A 12,766-nucleotide genomic window follows, 5' to 3' on the forward strand; every position below is an offset into this window, starting at 1 on the left:
CTTCCAAATGCACACCTAAACTCTCTTCCTCTCTAGCAACTTTCAAAAAGGGACTGCGTAGGAAGGAAAAAAATCGCCATTTATCGTAAGGATTGTTTTAAGAAAATGAAAGGAAATTCAATAACATATCTAGGAAAAGTTAAACAAGAAACAGATTCTTGCTCACAAAAGGTATGCCTCTCCTCAGGAGATCAGTTCAATATTAATTGTCTCCAATTATTACTTCAAAATTATCCCAAGATATCATAGAAGCTGTAATACAGTTTTGGCCACTAAAAGCAACCCACTGAAAACAAAGGTTAGGTGTAAGAGAAGTGCATGTTCCTTACAGGTGTAATTCAATGAGAGACTGCATGAGGAAATTATGTTGTAGGTGCTTGTATCTATTGAACATTATATTGAACACTGACCTCGGGCAGTTCTAATGTGTAAAAGAGCTAATGAGATTGCTCTGACTGCATGTCATGCAGTCCAGGGCAGGTTAAATAAATCATTAAAAGGTATAAAATATAACAGTCTTTTTAAGTAAAAATTCTGGGCCAGGTTAAACACATGAAATTTCTATTTGCAGTAGGGGCTGATGTAGCTATCTGAATGTAGACCTGAGCCTCTAATACAGAGTGCCGCAGGAGAGCTGTGCTGTGAAAACCATGTCTCCTATTTTCAGGTAGACCACCCTTCCTTCAGTCCATAAGGAGGAATGTACATTATGCATATCATGAGGAAAAGAAAAAAAGGCATACAAAGTTACACACATGCTTTGATTTGTTTAAATTAAGACAACTCACAGCTATCAGTTCTGTGTTAAAGACCTCGTAAATCCCAGAGAGAGCCAGTGGGTAAATAATGCTGCTGGGTGGAAGATAACTTGTTGCGACCAAGGAGACTAAAGTAAACCATCTCCTGACTGAAGATAATTCCAAACCGCGCACTGGTCCACATGAGACTGCTACTGACATTATTTACCAGGACACCTATGATACTCGTTATCTTTAATTACATATACCTTGGTAGCTTCTGGTGGGTTTCTTTATCAATAAATTCCTAACATACTTTGTAATGGAAAAAATATATTTGGGAACTTCACAGTTTCACAGCATAATCTGGTCTGAAACGGACCTGCGAGGGTCATCCAGTCCAACACCCTTGCTTTAGCAAGTCCACCTAGCTCAGGTTGTTAAAAGCCTGTCCTGTAAAGTTCTAAAAATCTCCAATGTTGTTTGCATCCCAACCTGCCTGGCAATCTGCTCCAGTGTGTTACTGTTCCAGAGAAGACGTTTGTTCTTATATTTAACAGGAATTTTGCACGTTCCAAGCTTGTGCACTGTCACTGTCCACTTCTGAGAAGAGCCTAGCTAGACCCTCCCACGAGGGAGTTGAAGACAGCAATTTACATGTAATACACAGGGCTGATGTGAAAATACACTCAGTACCAAAAGAAAGGGAGATCCACACCTCTCACATAAGAATGAGTAACGAACTAGGTGGTCAGGTATGAAGAGAAGATTCATTGATGGTAAATTTAAACTTAGTGTTTTCAAGATTTGTTATGCATCCTCTTGTAGTACAAACTTAGCAATATTTGGTCAGGAAACAAACAAGAAAGAACTACAGGGCACACCTGCACGCTACCCCGCCAAAGGAATGCGTTAGGTGGTTATTTATAAGCAGGTAGAATGACAGAGACCTACCCAGCGCTCTAGGTAACATCTCAGTTTACACGCCTGGCTTTATAAAACATGCCACCCACCCCATCTGACATTTTACAACATGCATATAAGACTCAAAAAGGGACTTAGCAGTGATTCATATAGTACTCCCCTTTAATGGTCTAGCAACAGAGGATGACTGACACAGTCTCAGAGAGATCAATGAACATTTTAGCCAGAAGCTTACTCGTGTCTAATGCAGGAGCAATAACTTTGCTCAATTCTATTAGTGCTGTCTGCACAGAATGCCCTGCCCTAAAACTCATCTGCCACTGGGATACAATCCAATGTTTATTTCCATTAGTTTAGCCATTGTTGGTAACAATAAAAATCATGAGACAGTTGCAAACCAATGATTTATGGGCAGAATGAAACACGAGATGACCTTGGCTGCCTTCCATTTACCAAGAAAATGACTGGTAGTTAGAAATAAATTAAAATTATTGCAAAAGGATAACATAAGTTATTTCTCCAATAGGTAATTTTACCGGCTAAATAGCCCTGTCATTAAGCTAGCAGCTGTTGTACAAATTATATTCCAAGATAAAATAGAAATTATAGCTTCCATAGTTGTTACAGCTTTGAGAATGATGAAAAACCCAATTCTATAGGAGCTGACAGAAGGGGAGCTCTCGTGATAAGGCTGAACACATAATTTTGGCTGGTCTGTACTCAGCTGGATGACTCTTATGACAGTTAAGCAGAAAAGATCATGTAAGTAGATCTATTATCAGAAATGAAAATTCCTTTACAGGTCATTCCAGAGGAAAAAGTAATCTTCCCTGACTGGAATTTGCATTGTTAATGAAACTTTGGAACTTTTTTTGCAATTTAAGGTACGTTATTCTGATACCATCAGCCATACACTCTGTTTTGGTACTAATTGCAGTAGTTATCCATTTTTAGAAATCCCTGCCACAGTGATCGTTAACATTCCTCATGTTTTGTGAGTCCTGTATAGCCCTTTCAGTATTTTCTGCCTTGCCTGCCCTCATGCTCCACTCCCTTTTAATGACTTCTTTCTTGGCCAATGGAGAATAAATAAAACGGCAAACTATTCAAACAGTTTCAGTGGGGTACTACAGAGAACAAAGTGGTGGTCCGTGCAACTATAATTTACAAAATATATTCTGGTTTTCAGATGTATGGCTAGCCAAAAATCAACATCTGGAAAGAGTTTTCATGTTTGCAAAAGTACGTCTCCCATGTCATTCAGGAATGGAAATGTACTTTATAGTTGTGATACCCTATCACTGGCTAAAAAAAAAAAAAAAAAACAACTGACAAAAGAAACAGAATTCAAAAAGTAAGATGAAGGGAGGTTGTATCTTCCCTGCTTTTGTTTTTTAAAGCAGGAACTGCTTTTTTGCCTGTCAAGTATTAAGTATCAGCTTCAAAACAGCAGGCCATGCGACTTCTCAGAGAACTGGCCACCGGTTATTTTTGCTTTAAATCCTGAACAAAACAGGCTATTTTTTTTTTTCCCCAATTCCTCTCCAGAAAGAATGTATATTTCGTCTGAAATTTTCAACAGAATTTCAACTGCAGAAGATGCCAGACCTTGAGGACGTCAATCCCGATTACCTGACATGAGGCAAAGCAGTAAGAAACTGAACACAGGATCTCAGAAAAGGAAGGGCTGAGAAATCCAACAGGAATATTTTCAGCCCTGCCCATAATTAGTAAATAAATGCAAATCACCAGGGTGGTCACAAAGATGCAGCATCAGGATGAATCAGTATGTTCTTCCTTCCTGGGCTGGCACTAGTGTGCCCCAGCGCATACGTGAGGCAACAGGTCAACCCCTATGGGCAGCTCCCCCATCTGCCCATGCCAGAGATGGTACCACACAGACAAGGCAAACTGGAATCCCTCCCTGCCAGCACTCCAAATTTGACAACGGCCAGACTACTTACTGTAGGCAACCCTGCGCTCGAAGACACAAGCATACACACTTAAACTCGATGAAAGAAGCAATCCTTTAAAAAGGCCAGGAAAGATGACCAAACAAAAAAGCAAAAACCTGGCAGAATTTTAGACATTAAATAACATTAGGAACCATTTTTCCTACCAGATACTGTACACAATGTTAATGTGAATATTATAATGCTGACAACTTGTTCTTCACTGAATTATGAAGCTATTAATTTACGAAGGAAGGATGCAGTACTTGTGTCAATGTCTTACGTTGCTAACTGAGGCAAATTAGTACATTTACCTCATATTATACAGCCAAAACGTTGTTTGGCAGCAAGTCAGGACAGTAAAATAAGAGGGATTAGTATGCTGTCATTTTTCTATAGTCCATATTTTTTCATAGCTGGTGACACTTGAAAGCTAGGAGAGAACCTGCTCTGTTCCCACAGATTTACTCATCCACCAATGCGGTTATTTCTCTGTGCTCCATGTACAGCTACGCTGTAACCATCAGAGCTCAGATCAGTGCTACAACGCTCAGGCATTTTGCATGCAGATAAGGAGTACATGGATGAGGAACCCCGCTTGGGATACCAAGCCCATCTTTACTCAAAGACCATGAAATAATAACACCAAAAATTGTTAAAAATCAAGAGTGTTATCTGGTTGCATAATACATTTCCTAAAAATGAACTTTTTCAAATTTGCGACCGTCAAGAACTTTAGCCTAACAGCATGGTATGACAGACAAAATACTGCACGGGACTCAAGAAATGGCTGATTTGCCTAATGCATTAGGTCAAATGCTAGTCTCACTCCTGTAAAATGGGGTATATACAATTACCCTGTTCATTTCACAACTATGACAGAAGCATTAAGCAGTATCACTGCGTGAAGTTGTGATGAAGAGGACTGAAGTTTTGCCACTGAAGATACTCACATAGTTGGAAGCAACTAATTTTTGGCAAAAGTCAAGCTTAAGATTTAGAAAATTGCTATGGCTGACGTGAGAAACTGTCAAAACCAGTGTTACGAAATGACACGCACTGGCCAACAGGTCTTCTGAATTCATCACATAGACAAGGCAACCTAACACCAAGAGTTCATTGCAGATTCCGAGGCTGAGATCCAGGAGACCTGAAAACTAAATCTTAAAAGCCATTTGCGGGATTTAAATACTGATGGTTTCACAAGTATTTTGGGTTTCTCGGTAAAGGACGGGCACAGAAATCCCTGCTTCAGATTATGCACCTTTTGGGCAGTTGGTCTGTTCTGGGACAAGTTGCCCCTCCTCTTGTCTGCTCAGGTCCTTCAACTTTTTGACTGATTGAGCCATTCAGACTTATAGGTCTTCCCATTTTGTATTTTAAAAGCAGCTACTACAAGTGGGGAGTTGAAGCTAGAAACCTCCAGGCTTTATTGGGACACCTCATAGTTACCATCACAACTGAAACCAAGTCAGTCACTTGGGGGATCCTTCTGCTGTGGGTTGATGGCCACCTGAATGCCCCACTTAGCCTAGGCCTCAACATCCATCTCCAGTTTCTGCTTTAAGGCAGGTTATTCAACAACTCATTTGCATGAGACAAACGCAAAACCTCCTGGCTCACTGCCCAATCAGTGGTTTTACACCTTTTTCATAAATATATTCATTTCAGATATTTTAAGCTTCACCTTCCCTAACTGTGATTAAGTCACTGAACATTTGAGGGCCTGGGAAGAGTCTTAAATCTTAACTTCCTTCCAGCAACTAGAAGTTTCTGTTGCAACACTTTTGAGTCTGCCAAAGAGTTTGACGGACCTACAGGGAAGCTGCCTTCTGCATTTAAAGTAGGGAGATTCATTAGCTTTCAACTGCATATACTTTTCCTAGGAATACGGCCTTAATATAGCTGCAGTCTCCAACAACATCAGTGACTTCTGCATGTTATCTGTACTCGTTCAACAAATGACACGTTGGAAGTATTCTTTTCCCATTCCTCACCCTAAAAAACACAAGGACAGCGGCAGAGGCAGACAACTACTGTTTGACAAATAGCAGGCTGACAACATCCTGGGTGCAACCAATACTTCCTTGGCACTGAGACCTGTCACCTTACAACAGAAGTCCTAGTGATAATTCTCAAACCCTAGCTTGCAGTAATGCACACAAACTGACTTGCCATGACAAGCTATGTGTAAATAAAGACATAACTGAACTTTACCCCTTGTTCTTGGCAGATCTGGGTTAGTCTTTCCAGCTGCTCATCTTGAATAACCTTTGCCTTCTCATACTGCTGAATCATCATCTCCATCTCCGCTTTCACTGGAAGGACATAGGCTGGAAAACACAAATAAGCACTTAAAGTAACCCAGCTGGATTTTTTTTTTTTTAATCAGAGGGTAAACCTTTACATGCCAGAGAATGTCACCCCTTTCACTCACATCTACACAACTAGAGTATTTTTTATAGAAATGGCACTAGTGTTTTTCTTCTGAGGAAGAATTTCTAACATTTGAAATGCAGGTCATCAGCAGGGTCTAGATCTTGTTTGGTCAGATGTTGATTTGCTTGGCTGAGCTGAAATACATCCCGCATGCTCTTCCTAGTTTCTGCTCCACTAATACAGATCTTTTACTGGTGTTCACCACAGATTTCCTGAATTGCTGCGTAGGAGGATTTTCTGCTTAGAGTTAGGGCCCATCCCCTCTAAACCTGAACAGCATGGCTCCCTCAGGAAAAGAACTATTCCAGACCCCTAAGTATTTAATTCCTGGGCTTTCTGGTAAGAAATAAGTCCTTAATGGAAACAGCAGACTAAGAAGGATACTTTAAACAAAAAGGCTTTTATCTCCTATTGCTTTTCAAGCTACAGCCCTGTTTCCAATAGGTATTCTGAACACCAGAGAGCTATGACCTTTCCTCAACTCTGATTACAGTTTCCTGGGCATCTAAAGCCAAAATAACAACTTTACTCTGATCTTTCACACATGAGCAAAGTGATCCTTCATTTATTCCTTTTCCATGTCTCTTCCCTGTTTCCTGAAATGCCTGAATCCACTGAACACAAAGTAGGCTGCGCTGAAATCCTTGCTTCTGGCATAGTCACTGGTTCTGCTCTCTGCAACTCAGACTTGCTGGGGCTCTCTTATCTCCCCTGGTGCTTCCCTAGTCTGTGCAAAACAGTACTGACACACACTTCTTCATTATGCTGCACAACACACCGGCATTGCAGAGGGCACCTTCAGGATGGAATCCCCATGGTAAGAAAATGCTCCTGGATCTGACATAAAAACTGTATTACAGACAAGAACTTGGGAAAGAAAGCCCCAAGACATAGATGTATGGAAATGGGGAGGGTGCAAACACCACAAAAGCAGATTGGAAGCAATTAGTTTGCAGAATCAGGAATGACATCTGGAGACAAGAGACAGGAAGCAGGGCAGGGCATTTACTTTACAGGGTAAGGGATGTGAAGGTGCCTAACAGGAAAAAACCCCATCAGTTTAAAGGCTCATAGGGAACAGCAGGCACAGCCATGAACTTGAGAACTACTCTCCTCCATGGAGAGTGCTTTTTCTCTGTTCAGTACTTTTAAAATGTAAGAGGAAGGAGAACAATAGAAACAGTGGAGGAAAGTAATCTTTTAATATTTTTTAAAATCTCCTCTTTCCTAGCCTGCCCAGTCATTCTTGGAGTCAAAACCGAATCACCACTCACCATCAATGATCCTCTTCACTCTCCATATTCGTAGCGTGATAATAAGGCTGATAGCATCCCAGGGGCTGCTGGGGCCGTTAGCCACTGTTGAGGCCACCATTGGTGCCAAGGACAAGATTATGACAGCACCATCAAACACCTAGAAAGAAATAAATTTTTTTCAAATCCTTCCTAAAGCTCATAACCCTGCCATTCCTGCCTGGGGTCTTGTAGGGCTCCCACTCTGCCCAAAGAAATGCAATTATGGTACGTATTTGAAAGGGATGTGAGAGGTGGTCAAGGTGCAGCTAAGCCTGCATCCTTTGTAGGTAGCACAACAGAATTCCTTACTGCATTTTATGAGGTGAGGAGAGATAAACTGTGGTGGGATAGCAGGGAGAAAGATATTTGGAAATGCTGGCCAAGATCCCCAAGTAGAAGTGATAGCCTGAATGCTATTACAGCCAAAGAGTTTTATTATCATTGGTATTTATTACCTGTTACTTGGCATAATGCCATCCCAAAAAAGGGATTCAGTCCCTGCCCATAGATCTTGATGTCTAAATGAAGAGATCAAGAAGACAAGTAGAAAAAGATGGAGCAAAAAGGCTTGATGGCTCTTGGCCACGTCCTGACTACACGACCTGTGTGGGAACAGCCGTGCATCAAGACAGAACGGCTCCCTGTTCTCACCTTTATTGAGCAGTTAGGTTTTCAAGGGTTTTGACAACTGGGACTATTCAGAATGATTTGTATGACATTGGTCGCATTGTGGATTACATCAGAAAAGGCAATTGTCAAAGTATTAGACAGAAATACATGAGTACATAGATGCAATAGTGTTGTGCCTGTCCTACACTTGCCTAGCAGGGTAGAACAGAATACCAGGGTCTCAGTCCTACTGAGACCCTTCCCAGCTGCCAAAGGCCACAGGATTAATGGTTTGCATAAGGAGGCAAGACAGATTATTATAGGCACCACACATTCAGAATTGTGCTAAACAATTCAGTGTACTGAAAAGAGACACTGCCACCACCTGATAGACAGTGAACAATATCACCCCACTACAAATGAGCAAAATAAATTACCAGAAACTGCTGCATTTAGCCTTAATAATAAGAAACTCTGAATCAGTAATTTAGTTTTCACCTTAGTTTTTTAGCAAAAAAAGTTAAAAGCTTTACAACTTTATTACAAAAATGTGCAAGCCTCTAGAATCACTTCAACTCCAAGAAAACCCAGATTTTCTTCTGATGCATCCTCTGCAATATTAGTTTATCCGACAGTATCAAGAAAGAGCTTTTAAATTTCCCCGATCTCCAGATTTCTGCTCAGATTGGGATTTTGTGTTACTTATAAACACATGCACTTCCTTATCTCTCTCTGCAACAGTATAAACATTCTACCTAATTTTTAATCTGTGATACAAATTACAGCACTTTGAATTCAATTTATTTAAAAAATAATTTCACAATAAAGCTGGGGGTTGTGCCAAACCAGTATTTTCTATCCAAAAACTGCACACAGCTTTACAGGAAATTCTAATTTCAACTCAGTTATGGGAATAGGGTTACACGTGACAATTTTTACTCGTATTGCTCATTATCTCAGGGTAGCAGTATCAACAGCTAGCCTAGCATAGCTATAAGAACAAAATAAACACACACATAGAGACACCCCTCCCCCCCAACCCCTTCTTTAATGAAGTATTTCCAAATACCACACTCTTAAGTCTCTCACAGGCTAAAGGGACTGCATCATACAGGTACGTATACGTGCATACAATGAGAAGAATGTATGTATTTAACAGTGTTAAAAGATACTGTATTGCATCAAGTCTAGAACAAAGCCCCCCCAAGCAGTTTTTAATATTCTTACTATGTCTGCCTGGAAAACAGTACAAACACCAAGAGTGCTTACCTCTATTTTGTTTTCAATGTAATCCCATATGCCAAGGACCACAATCCTCAAAACAGTCTGGTAAAATAGATTAGGGGAGGAAGATGATTAATGTTATTGTAATTTCAGATAAACATTTAGTCATTTATCTATTTAGGGGTTCATTTTTTGTCTTATTTAAGCATTATGCATTTCTTCTGAATAATGAGGATGTAGAAATAGCTACACTTCTGTATTGTAAAAGCAGGTATTGCTTTCAAACCACTGTATTGATTCAGTGAAACATCCATAAACAAGTCCCAAGTTCAAATGTTCATCAGTCTTTCCATCCTCCTAAAATTTCTCTTTTCAACTTGGGAGATTTAGATTACCAACTCTCCCCATCCCAGCCCCCTAACCCAAGCCTATATAAGATCCACTGTGGGGCTCCCTCAGTTGGAATGGGGGAAGAATATCTTTTCTTGTCATCTTTGATACGCCAGTTCTTACTATTTTCCAAGAAAAGAAATAAGGCATTGCCTCTGACACCTGAAGATATTGACATTTCATCAGTCTGAAGAGCAGAGGCTCTTATTCTCCCTCTCTGGAGTTAAAGGGCTGTTGTCTTATTATAAAATCTTAGCCAATCATAGTATAAGGGAGAAAAATATCTCTGTGATCCTCCTCTATTAAACAAAACAGCTGTAAGTAGCATAGGTAGCTAGAAAAGAGGATAAAGAAAGAACACAGAATGAACCAATGGTGAATTCCCATTAAAAAATCCAGTGGCTTCTTTACTAACTTTTAACCCAGCTTTCAGAAGATGCAATTAAGATTAAAAAAAAAATATCCATCAACCAACTCCCCTGACAAACTGAATTCACATAAAAGCAGAATGGTAGAGGCATTTTCTGCCAATAGCAACATCAAGGTCAGATTTTGACAGACACTACAGACATGAAGAATCTAACTGCAGCTGTATGCCTTGCTAAAATCAAAACGCTACTTTCTCCACTGAAGAATAGTACTAATGACAGAGAGCTCAGCAGGCCTGCGTGCAAGGGGTGATCATGCCAAGAGCTGTGCAGAAAAAGTGACTGATGAATATATGTACCTCTCCTCTTCATTACAAATACCAAACAACCCTGAATTTATACCAAACATAGCAGCATTAACTAACTGCAGAACAACACTGGATTTTTCAGTATTGTTCCTACACATGGTTTTGCCAAACCCCAGGAGCCCAGTTGCCTCACTTGGCCTGGGATGACTGTGCTGAGCTCTGTCTTGGCACTCCAACCCTGGATAACAGCACTTAATCCTGTTTAGCAGAGGAGGACATTGCTGTGGGAGATCGGGTGCTTTCAGAGCCCAGCCTCATACCGTCCATGAGCAGGAAAGTGAACTGGCCAATGCTTAGTCAGAAGTGGTGTATGTGAAGTACTGGCCAAGTCTGGCTGAGAAAGAGAGTCACTAGCCGGAAGAGAAAATGCAGCACGCTATTTCCTCTACAAAAAATTGTGAGGCTCTATGTAGACACCAAGAACTGGTAATGCTACTGGTCTACTCCTAAAAACAACATTTTATTTCCAAAGTATTTTACAAATGCAGCATTGGAATAAGGTTATTCACAGCAATTTCCTTATTAACCTATATTCTTGACATTTATATGTGGAGGAAGAGATGCCCAACAGCAGCTCCACAGATCCCTTAATGACTCCAAGTTCAACAGCACAATGTGATGTGATATAAGCACAAGGTGTAAGTACTCATGCTGCTGTGCAACCAAGGTGCTCCTGCAGCCTCAACTCAGGCCCTGAGCGGAATGCTTTCAGACAAAAGCATCCCAGCTCCTCTGTAAGCACCTCCCTCACTCCCCATCGAGAAGCTGCACAAAATGCTTACGTACAAGTCACTCATGAGCCCATAGATTCAGCTATATATATTAACTGGGGGTCCACCACAGCAAGTTCCACAGCAGGCAACCATTGGGAAATGCATGAGCAGTGCCTCTTTCAAAGCTTAGGATGCTACTCTTCCCACATCAACCCTGCTGACAGCATAGAGATCAGGCACGTTTTCTTCTATGCCTAGGCAGCATTTATGAAGTGCTAGGTCAATGAGCAAGTAAAGCATGGCTGAACACTTAACACGTTTACAGTAACTGAGGGTGAAAATCTTTCTTTCTTTGGACAGGTGTGTACAGAGGTATTTGCACTTAAATAATAAGGCATATCTGCACAAAAAGAACCTCAGAAACTGTCTCACAACCCTAAGTATAATTTAATATGGGGCTGTTGAGGGAACATCAGAAAGGATTTTCCTTTCTGCCTTTTCAATTCCTCACTGTAGTGTTTAAATCAGACTGTGCTACTGTCATATTAATGGGTCTGAGCAGTTTCACAGGCTGGAAGCTAGCACAAATGTTTTCATTTTCAGTCTGCTGGTGTGAATCAGCACACGTCAGCAATGACTGGAAGTCTACTTGGCAGACATTTGATGCGGTAATGATTGTTGGTGCTACCTCTAGAAGATAGGTCTCCTCCTCATAAAAACTGTGTTGATGATTACCATCTTAGCTTTCAGCTAGAGCAGACACACCAGACACCCTGTAGGAAAGAAAGTCGTGAGGGCAGAATGAACCCAGCTCCCTGTCTGAGAGACACTCTTCAGAAAAAACTGGGCACAACTGAGGGTCAAGCTTTCAAAGCATTTGTTCTTATGGAAGGTTGTAAGGCTATGCACCAGCATTACCTGCCAGCTTGTCACTCAACCAAAAACCCCACATCACCACTAAAGTTACAAAAGCCACGTAAGGCGGCTTTTCCTTGGTGCCTTGGAGGAACTGGGTGCCCCAGGAAAGTACCATGAGTGAGTCACAGACTGCATGCGTCTGGAGACGCAGATGCCGCAGGCTTACTGCCCCCTGGCTAGTCTTCACTCATGGCAACTCCAGGCTAGGTGTAGCTTTCTCTCCCTCCCTCTGCACAAAGCACAGGATCACATCCACTGCTGCTGCCATAACTCTTGCCCAGAGAGTCTGAACCAAGCAAATTTGGATTTGACTGGGCAAGTCTCCCAACATTTTACTATTTTTCATAAGCAATCAGAAATATCTTTCAAACAGACGCACATTAGATTGTGTACTTTCTCTGTACAGAATTTAAAAAATGAGAATCCATAGCAGAATCTGAAAAATAGAGACAGAAATAAATAATCCAGAAAAACTTCCTACACACTGTACATGGACAAAACTGAAAAATGCTGTTAATTAAAAGAGATTTAGAACTGTAACATTCACCACAGACAAAACAAATACTATTCACAACTCCACCATTTGTAGACAGAAGAATCCACAAGAAATAGGGGAAAAAAAATAGAGCAGCACTGCCATTTCCTACTGATATGCAGGCATCTTTCAGCACTGCAGCAACTGCATACACAGCTTTGCATTACACTACAGGCATTCTGCATTTTTGGACACATAGAATTGAAAGCAAACACTAAATATTAGCATGAGTACTTTTCTGTACTGTTCTGTACTTTTCTTAAAGGCCACTGTCAGCTTGGTTTTTTGTACTCG

At 40.8% G+C, this 12,766-nt stretch overlaps 1 protein-coding gene across 1 annotated transcript in view; it reads right to left on the minus strand.

Annotated features, from left to right (window-relative positions):
- Window positions 1-12,766, minus strand: part of LOC104514898 (chromosome unknown open reading frame, human C15orf27) — a 58,321-nt gene that overhangs the window by 22,361 nt on the left and 23,194 nt on the right. Inside the window, exons 5-7 of the mRNA XM_010158702.1 lie at window positions 9,226-9,282; window positions 7,327-7,465; window positions 5,831-5,946 (exon numbers count right to left, since the gene is read on the minus strand). Of these exons, the coding sequence (XP_010157004.1) occupies window positions 5,831-5,946; window positions 7,327-7,465; window positions 9,226-9,282 (312 nt within the window). The remainder of the gene's footprint in view (window positions 1-5,830; window positions 5,947-7,326; window positions 7,466-9,225; window positions 9,283-12,766) is intronic.

The sequence above is a fragment of the Eurypyga helias genome, unplaced genomic scaffold (assembly GCF_000690775.1).
Source record: "Eurypyga helias isolate BGI_N326 unplaced genomic scaffold, ASM69077v1 scaffold3279, whole genome shotgun sequence".
Classification (NCBI taxonomy): domain Eukaryota; kingdom Metazoa; phylum Chordata; class Aves; order Eurypygiformes; family Eurypygidae; genus Eurypyga; species Eurypyga helias.